This window comes from Tupaia chinensis, unplaced genomic scaffold (genome assembly GCF_000334495.1).
Source record: "Tupaia chinensis unplaced genomic scaffold, TupChi_1.0 Scaffold143584_1, whole genome shotgun sequence".
Lineage (NCBI taxonomy): Eukaryota > Metazoa > Chordata > Mammalia > Scandentia > Tupaiidae > Tupaia > Tupaia belangeri.
Window position 1 is genome coordinate 568,721 of NW_006203430.1, and position 24,441 is coordinate 593,161.

The 24,441-nt window shown below is 39.2% G+C and overlaps 1 protein-coding gene across 1 annotated transcript in view; it reads right to left on the minus strand.

The window, feature by feature from the left end:
* The window catches only part of L3MBTL4 (L3MBTL histone methyl-lysine binding protein 4), a 494,670-nt gene that overhangs the window by 76,635 nt on the left and 393,594 nt on the right, over positions 1–24,441 (minus strand). The window contains exon 17 of the mRNA XM_006164002.3: positions 4,130–4,146. Coding sequence (XP_006164064.1) covers positions 4,130–4,146 — 17 coding nt within the window. The remainder of the gene's footprint in view (positions 1–4,129; positions 4,147–24,441) is intronic.

Consider the following 24,441-nt stretch of genomic DNA (forward strand, 5'->3'; position numbering starts at 1 on the left):
AAGCCCTGGAGGAGCTCCATGGATGTGCCAGGAGGAGGTCAGCAATGTGAGTTTGGGAACAGTGGGAGTAGTCTGCTGATGGCGGAGGACTTAGAGGGAGGAGCTCTTTGGTGGTAAAAGCACATCTTGAACCCAAGTCTCCTCACTGAAATCCAGAATGTGATGAATGCTCTTTTATCATTGCATTTCCATGCAACTGTAAGGGATGCTGCCAACAGATAAAGCTGCAGGGTAAAATAAAGCTTGGTAAAGAAATTCAGAAAGTGATCATGGAAAAATGGAGTAAAGTAGACAGTGAGCTAGGGCCATGAGTCATTATTTTCAAGGAATCATCTTTTGGAAAGCCCCACAGCATACAGTGCCCATTCTTTTTCATTATTCCAGCAGGGGCGCTTTGTCTTTCATGGCACTCCCTGCACTGAAGTGACTAACCAGCAGTATTCAGACCATTTGTAAGAAGTGAACAAAGGGGAAATGCCAGTCTTTGGGGTGTCTGTACAATCATATTCAATATACACAAATAGAGGTAAGCCAAGAAGCAAGGCCCTCTATGGCACTCCCTTGTTCTGGTTTTTCTAGTGAGGCTTGTTTCTCATCGTCTTTTGCTGCCTCCTCCTCTCTTCTCCCATCTCTTTCTTCTTCTGGGCTCTTTCTCTTCTGGCATCACGCTGTCTCACCTTGCCTCCTCCCTCTTCTTCCTCAAGTTTACTGAGCACCTACTAGGAACCCCAACAGGATGCTGATGTTGCTGATAGTCATTTACTACTAGGAGTTTCTCTGCCATTCTCTCTACAAATGCCAAGTGTTCATCAACATCTAAGATGCAACTTCTGAACACAAAGCTAATTTCTAATAAATATTTTCACTATGATTTGTTGATTTGTTTTGGCAGGATATTAATTTTTTTCCCAAACTAACCCTCATTATCTTTACCATAAAATCTACTTCAAGTAGTTCATTGCTTTTGGTTAATAATACCTGGCTGCTATAATCCTTAGGGGCATATTAAACAGGCAGCTCAACCCCTTGAATTCTTTCTTTGGATATATGGATGGAGTTGCTCTCCCATTTCTACCACTACTACTTCGGGCCTTCACTTTCTTTTGTCTGGACTGCAAGAAGGGTTCCAACAATGTGCTGTTATTTTAGGTCTTGCTCTCAGGGATTACATCTTCTACGATGCTTTTAAACTCAAGTTTTCAAAAGCACAATTCTACGTACAACTCTCAGAGAAGTTGATAAACCTTCAACAATTCCCTACTACCAAGAGACAATACTTGAAGCTCTACTTTGCTCAAAATGTTTTCAAAAATTGTCTTTAAGGTCTCAGCTTCTGTGGTTGCAGTCAGCAGCATGTTGGACTGTGGTGCTGGATGCCACATGACAAACAAAGTTGAGTCCCTGACTAGGTAAGCCTGAAACTGTCTGGAATCCTGGTGGGCTAGAGGCTTGGAGGAAGAGGACTATGGCCTGACCAAGTCCTATGGTTGTGCTCTTCTCTGTCTCTCTTTCCTTCTCTCTTTACTGCTCTCTCTTGTGAGCATACACATGTGCTCTATTATGAAGTGGACAGGCATGATGCTATTTGCTTGCTTTTTTTTTCTTTTTATTTGAAATTTTGCCAGAGAGTGTGTACGGTTCCGAGTAAGACAATCCCTCTGCTCCATTTTTTCCCCTTCCTTTTGGGATTTTAGGCACACACACATGCACTCAGCATGTTCTTCATTTGGGTCCAGGAATCAGAGTGTGTAGTCGGCCCTGTGAGATCAAGCTGCCCCGCCAACCACATCTCTGGCTGACCTGGTACTTGCTTTATATAGATTGACACCTGATCCCAACTTCATTTCTGTAGCATAGATATTTAATTGTTTGTTGTTTTACAAGGCACAAAGAAAGAAACTGATGTGGCCTGGGGTTACCTGTATATAAGTAAGCCATAAATCCAATCCAGAATTTATATTTTAAAATGTTTTACTTTTCACTTTTATTTTGATGAATATTACTGAACCCACACTCATATCTTCTGTAGGAAGGAGGAGGCACAGCTGTTACTTATCAGGCAGTAGTTCAGTTGCTGACTGTGGGTCATATTGCTTGGGTTTGACTCCTTCCACCTTCACTTTCTAGCCTCCTGACTTGGTGTACATTTCTGAATCCCCTCAGGCATCCAGTTACTTGCTGGTGAAATCAGGCAGGTGGGATGCTGTGAGGGTAAGTGGGATTACAGAAGCAAAGCCCTTAGGATGGTTTGCCTGGCAGGAGGTCAGGGCTCAGTACAGACAAGGTCACTGCATGGGCACTGGTTCCTGCTCATTTCCAGTAAAGGTGTGGCTATATTAAGAGCTTCAAAGAAAATTATTCATGTAGCTAGACATACTGACTTCAGTGAGAGAGAACAGACTGGAATAGTTGTTCTCATTAGCTTCATGGATGACAATAAAACTGGAAAAGATAAGAAAAATGGAAGATGATCTTTGCTCCTGGATGCACTGATTCAAGATATGTGAAAAGATTTTTTTAAAAAAAGTCTATATTTCATAGTTCTTAAAATGCAAATGGAAAAGAAAGTAAAAATATACTGAAAGGGGAATGGTTTCTTTTTCCTTTTGATAGGATAGAGAAGATTCCAGTGGAAAATGTAGGAGTAAATGGTTATTTCCTGAGGAAGAATTTAGTTTTCTAAGAAATGAGAAAGTAAATGAATCAAGATGAAGTAATTCCTCATGCTAGATGCACTTATTAAGCACTGCTTCTTGCAAAGCACCATGTAGGACATTTTTGTGGGAAATATTTAAAAAGAGACAGGATTTGTATTAAAATTGCTTGGAAGAAGTTTGTCTAGTAATTTCAACTGATAATCATATTTATATAAAACAATAACATCAATAAACCCATAGTAGGTGCCGTGAGTAGTTTGCCTCTCATCTATCTAATGGTATGTACCTTTTTACACGTCACCTGGTCGTCAACTACATTGGGAGAGTGTGATTATACCTTACTCACTAGGTGGGAACAGAAGCTCAGAGAGGTAAAGTAATCTGCTCAAGTCTGTGCAGCTTTAAGTGGCAGATTAAAGTGGCACCCATTTTAAGTGGCACCTCTTAAAGGTGCACTATCTGAAAGAAACCATTACCCAATGCACTTTCCTTGCAACACAATGCCTATGCAAATACATAATTATCACACTTTTTACAAGTCTACTATCCTCATTTTAAAAACCTACGTTTGTGGTTTATTCATATCATATTTTGCACACTGGAAAAAGTCATACCAAGATTAAAAATAAAAGAACTCCTATTTTCTACAATACACGTAGTCCTGCAAAGTTCATATACCAACATCTTTGGAATAGGGTACTATTTTCTGTTGCTATGTATCTTAGATGTTCAAAAACAAACTCTCAATTGATCATTTTTATAAAATTGATCATTTTTACTACCCTGCTGTAAGTTCTTCATTTCTTATTTGATGGCATTCTTTGGCAATATTCACTACTTACATAATTTACATATTTTGGGGTTGGAATGGTCAGCTATCCAAATTTCTTAATATGGGACACATCTATGCTTTTTTTTTTTTAAAAAAAATAGAGAGTTAATAAACACAATACAGTTGGGGGGCTGTCAGATTTCTCTGTCTTATCATCGCACCAACACTAGCTTAGGAACCTGTCTTTTCCAACTATTTTTATATTACAAACACAGCATTTACATTTACATAAATGCCTTTTTAAGACACAAAATACAAAATGAATCTGTCATTGTTATTGCCTAATATATTCCAGGTTATTGCTTTGCTAAATCATAGTCACTAAAGCTCATGAAATAACTCAAACTGCCTACTTTTCCCCCCCTTAGAGGTGCACTATCTGAAGGAAACCATTACACAGACAGTACTTCTACTAATTAATTAGTGCTGGTCATAATCATTTTTCTAAGGTAAGAAGTGAACTCAAACAGTGTAATTTACATATTTTTCTCCACTTCTAGTTAAAATTAAAAAGGCTAGGATAAACTCCTCTGCAGAAGACTGCCTACAATGAGTCTTTTTTTTTAAATTCTGATTACTCAAATCAATGGGTATTTTAAAAAAACCCTCATATTCAGTTCAGTTGTTGGTTTTACACAACAGGGTGGCTAATTAAAACTGCTGCACATTCTGGTATGCAGTTTATGATTGTGAAAAGGTCATGTACTTGAAAATAAAGTTTAGTACGCCTCCCGCATTTAGATAAATAATCACAGAGGGTGTTTAAAAATAATTTCTATTCCTCTTTTCCAAAGAGCTTGTTTTCTTTTCCCCATTTACTCATGATTGCCCACCAATAGCATCTCTCTTCCTCAGGGTGGTGGTATTTATGGGGTTCCTTCAAATGCTTTGATAATGCTACAATTTTGCAGAAGGCATTCAGAAACAAGGACCCTGGTCCTGATAAAAACAAAACAAGACAAATCTTGGAAAAAGTGACATTCCAGAACTGGAATAGTTAGCTAAGCAACCATTTGATATCTATAGCATTTATCTCCCAGGTCAATGTGACAAATGAATATATTTTAGAGCCTCTGCTCCTTGGTTAAGAAAAGAAGAGCTGTCTGCGCTTCTCCTTTGAGGGGCTGCTAAATTCAGACAAGGCACCCACTTGCTGCCATCCCCCATATTGTACCCCATCTAATGAAAATCCAGCTTCATCTGTTCTTTTCAAAATGAATCATAACCTCAAGACAAGCCTAAATCTTTTCCTGCTATCATCCTGCAATTAACCCATTTAGGTCTGCATATATTTCAGTTTTTCACCATTTTTAAAACAACATTCACTCTGTTTTACTCTTCCAAACCCTTACTATGTGCGTTTCAAACTGCTTATTAGGTTTTTGGGTTTTTTTAGGGGGGGGATTTTTTTTGCTATGGGGCACATGCTCTCACCAGAAAGACAGAGAAAGACAGAGAGACAGAAAGCAAGAAATCATTCTTCGGGGGATGGCCACGCTGCAACCCCTTCTCTTCCATTCTCCTCCTGGGATCTTGGGCATGCACGCACACACGCCCAGCGTGAGTTTAAGCCACCAGGTCCAGGACTCGAACTGCGGTAGACTACATGGGATTCCAGCAATGTAGCCATTATGCCATCTGCTGGTCTCATACTGCTCATTAGTTCTAAGATTTCTACTCTGTATATTAAAGTATTGGTGAATATTTTGTTTCTGTTCTACTTGATGTCTGGTAGGATAACAACTGTTGGTTATACACTATCATTTAAATTATATCAGCTACAGATAAGCAAGAACTCAACAAGTTGAAGATTCCCTGTACTACTGACTTCTCTCCTGTGACTTTTCCTCCCATTGATGGATACTTTTCTAGTCTTAGATGGGATATAAAAATAGAGCATCATAAAAAAGTACAAGTAGATCAAGAGACAGATACTAGTGTGCTAAATTACAGGAAAGAAAAAGCTTAGTATATGGAACTTAAGGGAAATTTTAGTAGGTGCCCTTTTGGACTATCAAATGGGGTTTATTTTCCTTGGTTAAAATATTTTACAAACCTTTACAATGCCAATTTCTTATCCTCCAAAAGACTACTTGTATTCGTATTATTTAACATTTCCAATTTGCAATGACTAGCAAGAGTCTACCAACTTCCTGAGAAGGTAATAGACAATAAACCGAAGGGAGGCAGTCTAATGAATCTATAGTAAGCTGGTTAAAAACCTATAGTGCTGGATTCTTATCTCAATTGCTCTCAATCTGCTAAAGTATCACAACAGAAGTCACAAAAACCTACCTGGCTTCCTCACCTAAAAACATTTTAGAGGATCAACATAACCACAGTGAGTAATATCAACACAAAAAACTTAGCGAGGATTTGCACAATAGTGACCAATAATGATGATATAGCATGATTGCAAACATAGCAGTTAAATATTTAATATTAAGATTTATATTAATTCATTAAATATTGAATATTTAACACTATTCATATTCACAAGTTGAAAAGACCAAGTAGAGAGGTTAAATTATTTGCCACAGGTTGCAACACAAATTGGTTTCTGAGCTAAGCTCAAATCCATTACGACTTGTATTAATTTTCCTCACCCTATGTTAAAATTAACTATAAAAATCTCATATTAATAATATTCTCTCAACTAGGAATCCTAATTAACTTGCATGTCCACTCACCAGTAAAGTGGCTAATGTTTACACTGATGAGACTTAGGAGCACTATGATACTGGAGTCCCCACTGAATTCAGTTATAGAAGAAAGAAAAAATTAATTTGATTCCCCACAATATTACCAATTTTCAGGCAATAGGACTAGAGCAAAACATGCCGAATACTAAAACAATGCTTCATTTATTTTAAGCTGGGCAATTTTGCACTTCTGTAACTTAACTTTTTTTTTTCTCTCTCTCTCTGAATGTGAAACAGAGTTTGTAAAAAGAAAAAGTTATAAGGTAAAAATTTAAATCACTAAAACTGGGACCATCTCCGACCTCACTGCTTATCCAATGACCAAACTTTCCTGTTTCTCAGTAAGCCTTGTAACTTTGTTGTTGAAACTGAACTTTTGAATCTAAGTAATGTGGTAATTCTGGAAATTGAAATTATTTCCTGAGGATTTGCTGGGTTTTGTTCATTTTAAATGGTTGCTATTTCACTTGTCTGTTTTGATTGTTGTAGACTATGTCTTTGCCAAAGATCAGACTGAAGTATAAATGTAAGATCTTCTCAGGTCTTTTAAGAGTTTGCACCTTTCCTTGGGCTATTGCTTTCTACTTTCCCTTGATATGAGATTACTTTGGAATATTCTTTGTCTTTCAAAAGTCGGGGAGAAAGGGAAGTTTCTGTTTGTTTGTTTGTTTTTAAATAGGGGACACTGGCCTTCTATATATTTATTTATTTTTCCCAGCATGAATTCATGGTATTAGTCCAGTCAAATATATTACTATATACATTATCATCAACAGATCATTTTCTATTTTTGTGTTCCTTAAATGCTTTGTTTCTTTAGCTTCTTTTGATTCCCTCCCTCTCACCTTCCCTCCTCCTTCCCACCCTCCTCCCACAATGTCTCTTATATCCACAGCTGCTCTCCAAGCTTTTATACCTTCTAATCTTTGGCACTGGCCTTTTAAATCTGCTGGCTGTCAGTTCAGCTAGAGCAGTAATGATAGGGGAGGTGCAAGGACAAGGGCCACTACCTCTTTGCACCTTGTGCCCAACAGAAACAATCAGAGCACAGATCTGGAATATTTGAAAGACAGGGCTCATTTTTCCAACCCTGGTTCCCACAAGCTTTGTGTAAGCTGCTCCAGAAATGTGTGAACAGCTGCCTGCCACAGGGGTGGGCATGTGAGCTCAGTAGCCACTCCTGGCTAAGAGGTGGAGTTGACCAGAATTCACTGCAGTTTATCATATTAGCTTCAATGTACTGTCCAAGCTGTCCCCTGGAAGTTGCAAGCCTTCAATAGACTTCAAAGTTCCAGAATACTGATAGTTATTACAGATTCTGCCAATACAATTACAAGGGTGCTTCCAAAGGTCTGTAGAAAAATGGAATTAAAGTACAAGTTTATTCTGAGGCGAACATTTTTTGAAATTCATTACACACATTTTCCATGAACTTTTGGAAGACATACATAATTGGTAGAATACAGATCTGTAACTACAGCCACTGCAAATGCACAGTCAACTGTAGCCTCTGTTAATACAGAATTGAAAAATTATGGTTTAGAAAAATTGAGACAAGCAGGTGGCATAATGGTTATGTCACCGGATCTCTCGTAGTTGACTGAGGTTTGAGTTCCAGGCAGTGGTTTAAAACTCATGCCAGGCAGATGTGCACGTGTGCCCAAGATCCCGAGAGGAGAATGAAGGAGAAGCAACTGCTGCATGGCCATTCCCTCTGAGAGGTGATTTTTTGCTTTCTGTCTCTGTCTCTCTGTCGAGTGCACACGCCTTATAGCAAAAATCTCTCTTAAAAGAGAGAGAGAGAGAGAGAGAGAGAGAGAGAGATAGTCTCAAAGCTTCCTTGCTGGAAGTTTAATCTTGGACTTCTCTCTTCCAGAATCATGAGAAATAAATTTCTGTTGCATAAGCCACCCAGTCTGTGGCATGTTGTTATGGCAGCTTGAGCTGAGTAATATACTAGGTATCTAAGATCACCAGTGATCAAAATACTGATGGAAAAGAAAAACTTCCTCTCATTTTTCATATACTCTATTTCACACATAGTCTACTGCCAGGAAAAGTTCTTATATTCCCACCTATTACCCTAATGACTTTTTCCTCCCTTTTTGAATGTCTATGCTAAAAAACCTCCAACTTTTGTGTTTCTCCCTCATGTAAACTAATGTAAATTAAGGGATAAGAAAAGGACACCCTAAGCCTTTCTTTTTTCCACTTAAAAAAAAGTCACTTAAGTATTTAACTTTGTCTTTAGTTATTTTTCTTATTTTTAAAAATTATTAGCGTACAATAATTTGTATATATTTATGGGAATATGATGTGATTTTTCAGTTCAAAAATATCATGTAATGACTAAATAAGTGTAATTAATACACCTATCATCTCAATGATTTGTTGGAAACACTTGAAATACTCCTTTTTGGCCATTTGGTGTTGTTACATTTATCCTCTCTACTGTACTGTACAGCTCTAGGAATTGTTCCTCTTATCTATCTGCAATTTTGTTCCTGTTGAGCTACAACCATCTATTCCTCCTTCCATTCTTCCCAGCCTCTAATAGTCATTCTTCATATCTCTACTTTCACGGAGAAATATTTTTTTTCAATTTCCATATATGAGGGAGAGCAAGTACTTCTCTTTTTGTGCCTGGCTTATTTTATTTAATGTGTCTTTCAGATTCACTTCCTGTTTAATCTCAAATGACAGGGGTTTGTCCTTTTTAATGTATGAAAAAAATATATTACACACACACACACACACATACACACACACACGTTTTATTATCCATTCATTCGATGATGGACATATTTAGGTTGATTCCATATACTGACTATTGTGATAAGAGCTGCAATATACATTGAGGTGTGGATATATTTACAATATACTGATTCCCTTTCCTTTGTATATATACCTAGTAGTGAGATTGCAGGATCATACAACAGTTTTATTTTTAGTTTTCTAAAAATACTGTTTTCTATAATGGCTGTACTAATTTACATTCCCAATAAAGAGTGCTTTGTTCTCTGCATCCTTAATAGCATTTGTTATTTTTTATCTTTTTGATAATAGACATTCTAACTGGAGTGAGAGGATATCTTATTGTGGTTTTAATTTTCATTTTCCTAATAATAACTAATGAGAATTTTTTTTCATATGCTTCTTGGTCATTTGTATGTCTGCTTTTGAAAATTTTTTATTCATATCATTGGCCCTTATTTAATTAAATTAATTAATTAATTAATTTTTGCCTATTGTTTTTTTAAGAGGTTTTTATCTTAAAGTGTGTGAGCTTGCTGGAGAGAGAGAGAGAAAGAGACAACGAGAGGGAAAGTGAGAAATCACCTCCCAGATGAAATGGCCACACCATAATCCCCTCTCCTCTATTCTCCTATGGGGATCTTGGACATGTATGGACATGTGCCTGGCATGACTTCAAGCTACCTGGTCTGGGACTCAAAATGTGGTTGGCCATATGGGAGTCTAATGATGTAACCACTATGGCATCTGCTGGTTCCAAGCTCCTGCTTATTAAGAAAAAGTGTCTCTGAGACAACTCTAGTGCTTATCTGACCAATGCGTTTGTGACAATATCTAGAAGTGGAATTAATAGATTATGATATTACTGATTGAAGTACTCAAAATAATGATAATTACCTGACAAATCTGGTGAACAAAACCCACAATAACAATAGCAATAATACAATATTCATTAGCTTAAGTCTATATGACTACTAGAAATGTCAAGATAACAGAAAAACATATGTACTTTTGAAAGAATCATTTTAGGAGCCAGCAGGTGGCATGGTGGTTAAGGGCACTGGACTCCCACATGGCCAATTGTGGTTTGAATCCTGGACCTGGCGGCTTGCTTTCTCATTTTTCTCTTGCTCTCTCTCATTCTGTCACTCTCTGGTCAAATATAAATAAATAAAGTTAAATAACATAATTCTTAAAAAATAATTATTTTCAGACATAAAAAGTTTTGTATTCTCTCTCTTTGTCCATGAAGAAACGTGAGAAATTTCAAAAAATCCAGAATGCAGAAAGGTATTGAAAACAGCTGGAATTTCACCTCTCAGAAATATACTTTGCAAAGTATTTTGGGTTATTGTTCATGCCTTTTCTACTGCAAATAATGCAATAAACTTGAAAAAATTAGACATAATAGATCATGTCAAAAATTTCATCTGGACCAGTGGTTTCTCAACCAGAAGCAATTTTTCCCCCTTCTTGAAGACATCTGACAATGTCCAGAGACATACTTGATGTTAATGACGTGTGTGTGTGTATGTGTGTATGTGTGTGTGTGGGTGCCCCTGGCATCTAGTGGACAGGAACCATAGATGCTGCTAAATATCCTATAATGCACAAGACAGTCCCAATGACAACAAAAAACTTGGCCTAAAACGTCAATAGTTCTAGGATTGAGAAACCCACACTAACCCATTACGGAGCTAAAACCGTTACTAATTACAGTCTACTCCATGCTACAAATAATTATTGAGCACTTGCTGTGAGTCTATATTTTCAAAGATAAATAGAACCAAGTCCCATCTTGACTTTCTATCTGTATGGATGACAGATAAGCACAAACCCCTAAATTATTGAATTTTTTACTCCCCTATCTTTTGAGAGATTTAGGTCACTCAAAAGACTCTGAAACTTTTTTTCTGGAGAGATTTTTGCTATAGGGCGTGTGTGCTCGCCAGACAGACAGAGACAGAGAGACAGAAAGCGAGAAATCACCCCACAGTGGGTATGGTCATGCCGCAATCCCTTCTCCTCCATTCTCCTCTCAGGATCTTGGGCACACATGCACATGTGCCCGGTGTGAGTTTTAAGCCACTGGGTCCGGGACGTGAACCGCGGTCGACTACGTGGGAGTCCAGCAACATAGCCATTATGCTAACTGCTGGTTCCCAAGACTCTGAAACTTCTATTTCGTGGTTCATGAAAAGAACCTAAGTTAATCTGTTTGAAAAAAGAGATGTGTTCAAAGGTGGCAACTGTTTCAGGATCAGTTTCACCCCTTATTCCAGCCCTCTCTCTTTGGTGACCTGCTGGTTTTCAACTCTGAGCTGTAGAATTGGAGGTGAGGAAAGGAAAGAACATAATACAAGGGGACTTCTAAAGTTCAGGAAAAATTGAATTAAAGTATGAGTTTACTCTGGGGCAAACAATTTTTGAATTCCATGTATAGTTTTTTCATAACACACATATTCTATGAACTTTCTGTAGACCCCTTATAATACTATTATAAATCAGCTCATTTCTATAAAATTCCAAAATTTTTTGCCTTGCCTCCTAGAATTAAAATAGTAAGACAATAGCAACAACGAAACTTGTAGTTTGTCTAGAAAATGTCTGTGTTCCAAAAACAACCAAAACCAGAAACAAAATTGCTGCTGAAGTTATTTATCGATACCTAGGCAGGGGTCATATTGTGCTGTCTTGTGCCCATAAACTAATTCAGTCCTCATAACTGGCTCTTGAGGTTTAGAAAGGAGAAGAGCTTATCCTGCCCATGATGACAATGCCATTGAGTCTGTAGTGTGGGTCTCTATTGCTTCTGGTGCAGCTGTGGAGCCTGCAGTTTCTGCACTTTCCGTGCTGTCCCAGGTGAGTAAGCTGCAGGGTGACTTCTGGGGAACACTCACCACACTGTCATCCCTTTCATCACCAGTCAGCTCCCAACAGTGAGCTCCCATGGAGGTCTTCAATGGCTTGATCTCCCTAATTTCTCCCTAAACTATTGGTCTTCTTTCCTCCTTTTTGTGCTCAGACACTGTGGACATTACAAAATATCTTGCATATATGCCACATGCCTTATTTCTCTGTGCCTTCATTGTAACCACCTGGCAAAAATGACAGTCTGGGAAGAACCTGGCCACCTGCTTTTCTGTGGCTGCACAGGCGACCATCACAGGGCAGAGTGCTGTTATTAAAGGCTCCTGACGACAACTGGAGGTCTCTGACACTACCTGGGAGCCCCACACCACTGCTTTGGTTCACCTGCTTTTCCACTCTCTGTAAAGACTGTTTCTATCCTTTACTTACTTTAATGTTCACATTTAGGTTTCCGCAATCACTGCCACTCTCCAAACTCTCTCAACAGGTGATCTGCCTTCTTACTTTGTAGAGAAAATAGAAGCCACTGTACTGGAATGTCTGTATCTTCACAAGAAAACATTTGGCCTAAAACGTCCATAGTTCTGGGATTGAGAAACCCACATTAACCCATTATGGAGCTAAAAACTTTAATTACAGTCTACTCCATGCTATAAACAATCATTGAGTGCCTACTGTGAGTCTATATTTTCAAAGATAAATAGAACCAAGTCCCATCTTGACTCCCTATCAGTATGGGTGACAGATAAGGACAAAATCCTAAGTACAAAGCTTATGAAAGTAGTCCCTCCTCCCACCCAAGGCTGATCCCATCTCCTTGAGACTTTTTAGAAACCTTATGACCTTAATGATTCTTTTATCTTATGTGAGTTCAACCTCTTCATCAGATTCTGAGCTTCATGACTGAACTTCATGGATAAGCTCTTATTTCTTGTCTCCACTTCTATACCTCCTGTTCACCGTCAATCTCCTGCATCCAGCCAATAAATCCACTCCACCTTTCACTAGTGTCCTCCATGACCTCGACCTCATTCAGATCACAATCAGGTATTTTCAGCCCCAGGTGCATGGCCCAGTGCTGGTCTCAATTGACTTCTCAGCACTTGTAAGTACTGCCAAACATTCTTCTTTCCCTGGGTACTCATGATTCTGCTGTCCCTGCTGTCCCTCCTGGCTTTCTCAGCAGGCTGTGTCCCATCTATCTCAACTCAGCCCTTTGATGCAGCTCCAGACACGGGTCCAGGACTTCCTGGAACACCCTTTCACTACATGATTGGTTCCAGATTCAGGGGTTCAAGGACCATTTCCCACTTCTGCACACTTCCTGTAAATATTAGTCTCCAGCCCAGGCTTCACTTCTTACCCCTCTACCTGCACAAAATTTGTTCTTCATATCTGTGGGTTCCACACCTACAAGTTCAATCAACCAAGATGGAGAATGTTGTATGGTTGCTGATGTGAAATGTGTAGTTATGCCTAATAGTTACATCTCACTGAACATGTACAAACTTTGTTTCCTTGTCACTATTTCCTAAATATTACACTATAACAACTGTTTATGTAGCATTCACATGGCTTTAGACTTGACAAATGTTCTAGAAATTATTTAAAGTATACAGGTAAAGGTCTGGAGGTTATATGTAAATACTACACTGGTTTATAGAAGAGACTAGAGTATCTGCAGATTCTGATATCCACAGGCGGTCCTAGAACCAATCTCTGTGGATACTGAGGGACAACTGTACTTGTTACTTGAAATTTTCTCCTGGCTTTCTCAAAGGCCTCCTCCCAAATTACACATATCAAAATGTAACTTAAAATACAAAATCCCTTCATGATTAAGACTCTTGGCAAAATCAGCATAGAACAGTCATTTCTCAACACAATAAAAGCCATCTATGAAAAAACCCATTGCTGATATCCTACTGAATGGGGAAAGGGTGAGTTTTCCATTAAAAACTGGTATAAGACAAGGCTTCCCACTTTCTTTCTTGCTTTCTTTCTTTCTTTTTTTTCTTTTTTTGAGAGGTTTTTGCTATAGGGCCCGTGTGCTCGCCAGACAGACAGAGAGAGACATAGAGACAGAAAGTGAGAAATCACCCCCCAGGGGGGATGGTCATGCCGCAATTCCTTCTCCTCCATTCTCCTCTCTGGATCTTAGGCACGCACGCACATGCGCCCAGAGTGAGTTTTAAGCCACCGGGTCCAGGACGCGAACCACGTTCGACTACATGGGAGTCCAGCGACATAGCCATTATGCTAACTGCTGGTTTCCAAGGCTTCCCACTTTCTTCACTCCTTTTCAATATAGCGCTAGAAGTCCTAATCCAATCAGAAAAAAGAATAAAATAAAAGGCATAGGCACGCACGCACATGCGCCCAGAGTGAGTTTTAAGCCACCGGGTCCAGGACGCGAACCACGTTCGACTACATGGGAGTCCAGCGACATAGCCATTATGCTAACTGCTGGTTTCCAAGGCTTCCCACTTTCTTCACTCCTTTTCAATATAGCGCTAGAAGTCCTAATCCAATCAGAAAAAAGAATAAAATAAAAGGCATTCAAAGTAGATGGCATGATTGTATCCAGAGAAGACCCAAAGATATCCATGAAAAAACTCCTGGAAGTAATAAATGAATACAGTAAAGTGGCGGGATACAAAATTAACATACAAAAATCTAAAGAATTTCTATATATGAACAACAAGCAGACTGAAGTAAAACTGAAGAAAGTAATCCCATTTACTCTAACCACCAAAAGTACAAGATACATAGGAATAAATCCAGCCAAAGCAAAGACCTTTACAATGAAAATTATGAAAATCTAAAAAAAAAGAAATAAGAAAATGACACAAAAAAAGTAGAAGGACATCCGATGTTCCTGGATTGGAAGAATCAATATAAACAAAATGGTAATTCTACTCAAATTAATCTACATAATTAATACAATCTCAAATTACCAGAAACATTCTTCCACAGATCTAGAAAAGACAATCATAGAATGTGTCTGGAATCATAAAAGACCCTGTATTGCCAAAGCAATCCTGCAAAAGAAGAGCAGAGTAGGAAGAATGTCACTCCCTGACCCCAAATATATTACAAAGTTGTGATAATAGAAACAACATGGTATTGGCATAAAAACAAACATGTGGGCCAATGGAACAGAATAGAGACCCCAGAAATAAACCCCAAAACATAGTCAACTGATCTTTGACAAAGGGCATCAGTCAATAGAGTGGGAAAGAGAAAACCTCTTTAGCAAATGGTGCTGGAAAAACTGGGTATCCACCTTCAGAAAGAGAAATCTGGACTGCTACCTCTCACCATTAACAAAAATCAACTCAAAGAGGGTAATAAGTCATAACCTAAGATCTCCAACTTTAAAACTACTGCAGGAAAACTCTGGGGAAACTCTGGGAGACATCAGAGTAAGCAAAGACTTCTTAAATAAGAGCCCCCAAAGTTTGGCCATTAATCCCCAAAATAGATTAATGAGATTACATCATAGTAAGAAATTCCTGCACAGCAAAAAACACAATAATTAGTGCGAATCAACAACCCTCAGAATGGGAGAATATTTTTGTAAACTATGCCTCAGAAAAGGGTCTAATAAACAAACATACACAGGGAACTCAGGCAGCTTACCCATAATAAAAAATGATCAGCCCAGTTAAAAGATGGGAAAGAGAGCTGAACAAACAACTTAGAGAAGAATACATATGAACAGCTAAAAAGCATATGAAAAAATGCTCAACATCCTTCATCATAAAGGAGATGCAAATCAAAACCACAATGAGATACCATCTAACCCTAGTCAGAATGGCTAAGACTGAAAAAAAGAAAAAAAAATGCTGACGAGGCTGTGGTGAAAAATGAATTTTCCTATACTGCTGGTGGGAATGTAAATTAGTTCAGACACTGTGGAGAACAATATAAAGGTTCCCCAAAGATCTACAAATAGAACTACCACATAATCCAGCAAATTCCACTCCTGTGAATCTACCCAAAGTTTAAGAAAACCCTTAGTAGGAAAAGTGCTTGTACATCTATGTTTATTGTGGCATTTTTCATAGTTGTTGAGCTATGGAACCTATCCAAATATCCATGAACAGATGAATGGACTGAGAAAGTATGGCACATATACTCTATAGAATACTACTCAGTGATAAAAAACAAGACCTGGCATTTGAGAGAAAGAGGAAAAATATGAAAGATTTACTGTTGAGTGAAGCAAGCCAGGCTATGCAAGAGAAACACTATGTCTTCACTTAATATATATCAACTGTTGGGAACCAGCAATTAGCGTAATGGCTATGTCACTGGACTCCCACGTAGTCGACCGCGGTTCACGTCCTGGACCCGGTGGCTTAAAACTCACGCCAGGCATGTGTGCATATATGCCCAAGATCCCGAGAGGAGAATGGAGGAGAAGGGATTGCAGCATGACCATCCCCCTTGGGGGGTGATTTCTTGCTTCCTGTCTCTATGTCTCTCTCTGTCTGACTGGTGAGCGCATGCGCCCTATTGCGAAAACCTCTCCAAAAAAAAAGAATATATATCAACTGTCTCCATTCTATGGAGGAAACTGAAAGATTAGTGCATATAGAAGCATGGAAAGTAATTATGGAAATGGGAGACAGTGTGGGAAGAGGGTGGGAGAAGGGGAGAGTCAAAGGAAGGAAATCAAGGAGAAAAATAGACACACATTTATGGGACACAGAAACGGGTAATTATCTTTTGATGATAACATGTATGGTATCTTCAACTGGGTTGGTGTGAAGTGTATTAATATAGGTAACTTCACTTTACAAGTAGTAATGATGTAGAGTGACTGAATGTATAAAATAAATGAAAATTAATTAATTAATTAATTAAAGAAAAGAAAAGGAGATGGTTGCAGTGACCTTTGGCTAAAGCCCTCCAACCAGAGCCTTCCTTATTGGCAGCCAACACTCATAGATGGGCTGGTAATGGGTGGCAAGTAAGCCAATCAAAGAGGGAAATCACTTCTGGGGAAGCATGGGCACTAAAACCCCTTCTCCTCCATTCTCCTCTTGGGATTTTGAGAATGCATACACATGTGCCCAGTGTGATATTCAAGCCACTGGGTATGGGACTTGAGCCATGCAATAGGCCATGTGGGAGTCGGCTACCCCAACCTCCATGTCACCTGCTGGCCCCCAAAGTATCCTCTTTTTTGAGTTTCCTAAATTTAGTGAAAGAAACTACCATCTAATCAGTTGTCAGAGACATCCTCAATACCTCTTATCTTTCACTCCTAACATCCAAGTCTGTTAATGTTTACCTCTGAAACTCTTGAACACATCCTCTTTTTGTCTTTTGCATATCACTACATGAGTCTGAGCTAGTAGCTTTCTTTTTTTTTTTGGAGAGGTTTTCGCTATAGGGTGCGTGCTCTCGCCAGACAGACAGAGAGAGACATAGTGACAGAAAGCGAGAAATCACCCCCCAGGGGTATGGTCATGCCGCAATCCCTTCTCCTTCATTCTCCTCTCAGGATCTTGGGCACACACGCACACACGCCCAGTGTGAGTTTTATGCCACCGGGTCCGGGACGCGAACCGCGGTCGACTACGTGGGAGTCCAGCGACATAGCCATTACGCTAACTGCTGGTTCCCAAAACTTCAGTAGCTTTCTAACTGATCAACTTCTGTCTATTCTACCCAGTCTCCTGTAATCCACTCTGCTCTAAACTCATCAATGTTCTGCTGCTGTGTTTAGAATAAAAACCAGAAACTATGTCTGTAGGCTCATCTTGAAACACGCTCTCCTCACCGCCATCTGCCCTCTCCACTCAAGCTATACTTACTTTCAGCCCCTGATATTCTCTATTGTTTCTTCCTGAGCAGGCTTTTGCGCACACTGACCCTCACTGTAATTCTTCCAGTTCCCTCCCCTGACTACCTCCTGCTCATCCCTCAAGTTTCAGCTCAAGTCACTTCCTCAAGAAAGTTTAATGTGTTTCTTCAATTACATAAAATTCTTTCATAATAAATAGGCACGTGCAGACCTACTGTATATTTTTTGTGAAGATTTTTCTCTTGTATAGTTATTTCTTCTGAGAGAGAGGAAGAAAGAGACACAGCCACAGCAATAGAATCCTCACATTACAATTCATCCCCAGTTTCAACCAGAATGAAGCACAGACATGTGCCTGATGTTTATAGTGAGGCATTGGGATGGGAATCTGGGACCTTTGCATGTGGGTAAAGCATTTCAGAGCATTTTGTTATCACTGTGCTACCTGCTGTCCCTCATATATTCCACTTTACACCACTTGCCACAGGTATAGGTTGATGTTTTAATATGATCATTTGATCATCTGTCTCTTCAGCTAGAATGTAAGATACCATGAAGGCGGGGACTGTATCTGGTTTCGGTAAGCAATGCAATATAACACAACACCAGGCTTGGTAAGCAACAAATTATTATTTCTATAAATGTTTATTAAATAAAAAATAGATTTTTTTTTTTGCTATAGGGTGAGTGCACTCGTCGGAGACAGAGAGAGAGAAACAGAGAGACAGAAAGCGAGAAAGCGAGAAATCATCCCCCGAAGGGGATGGACACACCACAATCCCTTCTCCTCCATTCTCCTAGGACTGTTTGGGCATGTGCATACACGTACCTGGTGTGAATTTTAAGCTGCCAGGTCCAGGACTGGAGTAAGGGTCAACTACATGGGAGTCTGGTGGTGTAACCATTACACCATCTGCTGGTCCCAAAATGTAAGTTTTATAGTTAAATTGAAAAATAATGATCTTTATCTGACTTATAATGACCAGAGTTAATGCCAGAGATTGTCAACGATAAAAAAAAAAAATCACCTCTATAGTTCTTTCCTTTGACTTGGCTGCAATTTGGTTGACTATCTGAAACTCATAGTTGGACACAGAGTAATTGTTCCATAATACGTCTGTTCAATGGCTGATCTTACAGTAAAATAATCCTTTAGTAGGATCACTATTTTGTAATTTATCGTAACTGTATCAAAGTTAAATACAGATGCTTTCTCAAGAGTACTAGGATAACAAAGGGATAACTGCTTTTGTTTATAGGCAACCCTGGAAGCAGGCAAGATTTTGAATTGTGTTTGAAATGCAAGGGCTCAGGTGACTGCTTCAAAAAAATTCCCTGTAAGAATGTGAGAAAAGAACATTAATATTGGCATATGGCACTAGTTCTGTGAAGCAGAGTTAAAAACCACTGTGTCACTCATTACCCTTTGATGACAATACACACAATCTTTCATTTGAGTTTGTATTCATGCCATGGCCACAAATGAATGTGGTGGGGATCTGGCCAATCCATTTCTCATTTTGTTTTATCTCTAACTGGGACTCTAGAAGGGGTTTCTTAAGCAGATTTAACACTTTGAAGAACCCAGCCTTTGCTGCCAAATTACTTAGTAGGACATTAGCCCATCAGCTGCCTTTCATAGTAAATGACCAAGTACAGGATCTGGTGCTGGTCAGCCCTTCACTACTGTGAAAGAGACCTATGCTCTGTGCACTGCAGTTTCTTTATAGTTTAAAAAAATGAAGCAGAAGAAGGATGTGGAGGGGTAGAGGAGAGGAAATAGAGGAAGAAGAAGAAAATACAAACTAACTTAGAGAGTTGTGCGTAGTAGGTGGGAAAAGTACCTACGGAGCTTGACATAGAGTGGGAAGTTCCTGCTGTGAAACAAAGAGCCCATTTTTCAAAGTGAAGCTGAGAGATTGTTAAAGAAATGACTCAGGTAGCAGAAGGTAACCTGGGTATGTACACCATGGACACATTCCCCTTTTAGCATTGGATCTCTGAGAAAAGGCGCCTGAAATAGTTCAATCTGCTACCAGTACCCACTGGACATTTTCAGGCTAGGGACATTCTCATTGCCCCAATTATACTGCTCCCTTACTCTTAATTAGTAACTTGTTGCAATTAGTAGTTAGAGCAATGTGCCTGACCCACTGACTCCATGCTGACCCCAAATGAAATCATCTTGGTTATCTCCCATAGGATTTGGCCAATTACTGCTATATGAGACTCCTTGCTCTTTACCAGTGTAGGACTTTGTTTAATCCCCCTACCTGTGCGTGACTTTCTTCTTTAAAATCATCCTGAAGTCAGTATGACCTTGGTACCTATTAGTCAAGGCAACTTGAATGTTCTGTGTGTGGACAGTGGTTCTCATTTTGGCCTGAATAAACTCTTCTTGCTTTATTCACTTTGCTTCAGAATACTTTCATAGGTTGACATTGCCTTCAGCCCATCTACTTATTTTTCAGTGACTAATCAGGTAACTTTTGCCCCCCAGAGCTCACGGTATTGGCTCTGCTTATAATTAACTAATTTTTTTGTTGTTGTTTAGGTCTCCATAATATGTTTGTCAGTAAGCTTAGCTTACATCTCCCAAAGAGACTTAATAAAGATTTTAATAAGTCCTCAGAGCACTGCTGACGCACAGCAGCTCCTGCTGACAGCCACCAGCACAGGTTGGCAAGATTCACACCCTTCCTTTCTCTTTTCTCCATGATTCTGCCCATCTCTTGGAAAAGGAGAGCATAAGAACCATTTGAGCTCTTCAACCTGGATTATTAAAATGCAGTTTCTAAAAAGTAACTTTGCACAGTAAGCCCAATGTGTAATTGCAGAAAGCATTTGTGCAATTCTATTATATTATTTGTGAATAAAAATGTTTAACCAGTCAGGATGTGAGTGAACAAAATGATGTTGTAAAACATAGGTGTGAATTCAAGAAGGCAGTAAACAGCATTTTGAGTACTAAAAGTAATGCCATAAGGCATTTGGTTTAATACATACAAATAAACTAAACTTTTTTTAAAAAGCTGTGGAGCCAGGCACATATTTATAATAAATACCTGCAGAATGAATACAGGGGGAACAAAAAGCTATTATTACAAAGTTCCTAGGTAAAACTCAATTCAATAAATACTATAAAAAGTGACACCGTATTTGGAGGACACTGGGTCAAAGAAGGGCTCTAAGTTAATCCTCTGTATCCTTTTCCTCTAGATAATGAACTTTGCATAGTCTGACTTGTCACCAAATCCTATTTTTCTCATGTACTTTCCCACAGTATGTAGGAGAAATTTTTTAGGACTATATGAAATCCAGGCTAATCTAGCCTTAGCCTTTTCCTTCAAGTATAGAATTTGGTTACATTCACCATTCTGAAAAGCAATTAACCTTGTAGTCTTCACAATGGTAAAAATACTAATAACTTCACTGTGCAATTTTTATAATTTAAGAGCAAAGTTCCTCTGTCTTTATAAATGGTGATACCCTCTATTATTAATACCTGTGCATAATAATTTATAAAGTACTTAGTTTTAAGTAACTCATCAAAATCAATGCTCCAATATTTTAAAAAATGCAAATATAATCTCACTCCAATAAGCACAACAGCTCTCATGTTGTTTCTCAGTAACTCCACGGGCTGCTGCTGTGAAGTATATACCTTCTGGTTTCTAATGAAGTCTCTTTTGTTTAATTTAGGGCAATAACACTGGTCTAAAGTGACCTCTGATGAGAGAAAGACAAAGCAAAGGCTCTTAAATCCTTAGAAGTTTTTTTTTTTTAAATTAAAATTTTATTTATTTCTTTATTTCTGAGACAGAGAGTTGGTACCCCCAATAGGGCCCTTACACTAGAATCCACCCTTAGCCTCAACCAGCCAGGATCATAGATGTGCATGAGCCTGGCAGGTACAGGGGGACCTCAGGACATGAACCCAGGACCTTCTCATACGGTTCCAGCATCACATGTTGTGTTACCACTGTGTCATCATGGCTGCCCTTAGAAGTTTTCCTTCCTTCCTTCCTTCCTTCCTTTCTCTCTCTCTCTCTCTCTCTTTTTTTTTTTTTTTTTTTTGCTATAGTGCACTGGCCAGAGAGAGATGCGAGATAGGAGAGAGAGAAAATGAGAAATCACTCTCCATGAAGAATGGCCACACTATAATCCCTTCTCTTCCATTCTCTTGGGATTTTGGGCATACACACACTCTCTCTCTCTCACACACACACACACACACACACACACCCCTGGTGTGTTCTTTCAAGCCACCTGGTTCTAGACTCGAACTGTACAGTCAGACATGTGGAATCCAGCTGCCTAATCTCCATGCCACCTGCTGGATACAGAGTAATTCTTTTTTCTTTTAAAGATTTTTTTGCCATAGGGCAATTGTATTTGCCACAGAGAGAGACAAAGACAGAGAGGAGAAAGTGAGAAATCATGCCCCCTCTTCCCCTCCTCCTCCATCCCAGGAGTGATGGTCATGCTACAATCTCTTTCCTCCATTCTCATCTTGGGCAGTCACACACATGTGCTTGGTGTGATTTTTCAAGCTGCTCGGTCCCAGACTTGAACTGTGTTCAGCCATATGGGGTCCAGCCCCTCAACCACCATGCCAAAGGCTGCCCTCCAAAGTATTCTTAACATACTACATATTTAAGAACAGTAAACATGTGCCACTGCTATAGTCAGTAATACTGCTTTCACCTGTCTCAGGTGTCTGGTGGACACAGATGTGACAGGTATGGTGGGTCCCGTGGCCAGGTCACTGCCTGACTGTGAAAGGCTATTATACTCATATGTGGACTCTTTTTCAGCCTGTCTGGGACATCTCATGTGGAACTGCTTGTGCTCTGACTCCACACTGCATCAACATGCACTACTCAGTAGCACTCATAGCACCCCTCTACCCTCATTGCCAGTCCAAAAGGATTCTGACTAAAGTCTCACCAGACTTGAAGCAGTGCGATACCATCAGGGTCATGAAAGCCCACACTAATATCTTTTATTCGTCAAGGCATTTTTTCTGTCATTAAAAAAAAAAAAAGTTTATTGATGTACTTCTACATGAGTGACAGAAAAAGACAGACCCCAATAAAGTCTTCATGATGCAATCTACCCCTTGTCTCCACCAGCCCAGATCATGGGCATGCACACACTGGTAGGCTCAGGAAAATCCTGGGATGTGAACTCAGGACTTTGCCCATGTGGGTCCTGTTGCACTACTGTTGCTCGATCGCCTAGCCCACCTACATTAATATCTTTTTTTTTTGTTTTTGAGATTTTTTTTTTTTTTTTGCCATAGGGCATGTGCGCTCGCCAGACAGACAGAGAGAGATAGAGAGACAGAAAGTGAGAAATCACCCCCAAGGGGGGATGGCCATGCCTCAATCCCTTCTCCTCCATTCTCCTCTCAGGATCTTGGGCACGCACGCACATGCGCCCAGCGTGAGTTCAAGCCACTGGGTCTGGGACTTGAACCGCGGTTGACTACATGGGAGTCCAGCGACATAGCCATTACACTAACTGCTGGTCCCCATTAATATCTTCATTTGAACATCAGGTAGCAAATTCTGGAGCATTTCTGTAGTGGGGCAGATTCAGTGGATGAATTGAACTTTTTCTTGGAAAATGTCAGTAGACAGCTGATTTGTTTTCATAACTTTGGTGGAGACAATGACCATGATCCTGAGGTGGAGCCCACTTTCCTGTATTTTGTTGGAATGTCGGAAGCCGATGGTCTCTATTTTGATAACAGGTATCCTCAGAGGTGCTGCCCTACATTAATGGACCCTGGTATCATAAGAGTCCTATTTTCCGCAATGACTTCCACTATAGTACATTACAAAGTCCTGGCTTTGCAGGATGAGTGTAAATAATAGGGACAATCGAAAGTAGCAGTTGTGGCTGCTAGAGCAGATAACGCAGAAAACACCAGAAGGGTCTTCTAATATTTCCCATCAGTTAGCTATTCCATCTCATTAAACATTGATAATACACATTTGGCCACTGAGCTCTGTGCTGGATTCCTGATGGGCTTCCCCACAGTTCCTCTAATACTACATTGTTCAATTATAAAATGTCTGTCTTGGACTTTTTTTTTTTTTTAAAGCAACTTCAGGCAGTCCCAAAGACTTACTAAGAACCTGGAAAAATATTAGACAGAGACTAAAAACACTGCCTTTAAGTCAACCTCAAAAGCCTTTTTCCATGGTGGTTGTTTTAATTTTGAATATAGCTGGTACTGATAGTATGCTACTATTAACTGGTGCGATCACACCGATCAATACAATTGGAAGTGATTTAAACAAATGTCTCTGAAGGTTAGTAAGTCTGTGGAATACTTTCAGAATCTTAAAACAATGAAAGATCTTCAGGATCTTTTTAGTATCAAATTAATTGCAATTTTTTTGGACTATAGCAATTAACATGTAGCTAACTTTCAATTAACCAACACATCAAGTTCTAATAAGTATGCCTACTCTTTGCCAGATGCTGATCACAATGAACAATAGGGCTTATTAGACGTTATATGCCTCGTGTAAAGTAACACATATCAGTCTTCACACATTTAAGCACATGCAGAACAAAAGGTCGAATATCCTGTTCTGACCTTTGCAGCTGAAAGGGCAGCAAACTGTAAGATTGATAATGTATTTTTTTTTTAACCTTACTTTCTGAGATTAAAAAAAAGAATCACAACTTAAGTTTTGCAAATACCTCACTTATTTTTAGTGTACCAATAGTGAAAAATTTCCTGTTAAATGACTTACTGAGTAAGTAGGCTAATGGGCATAATGAATCTGA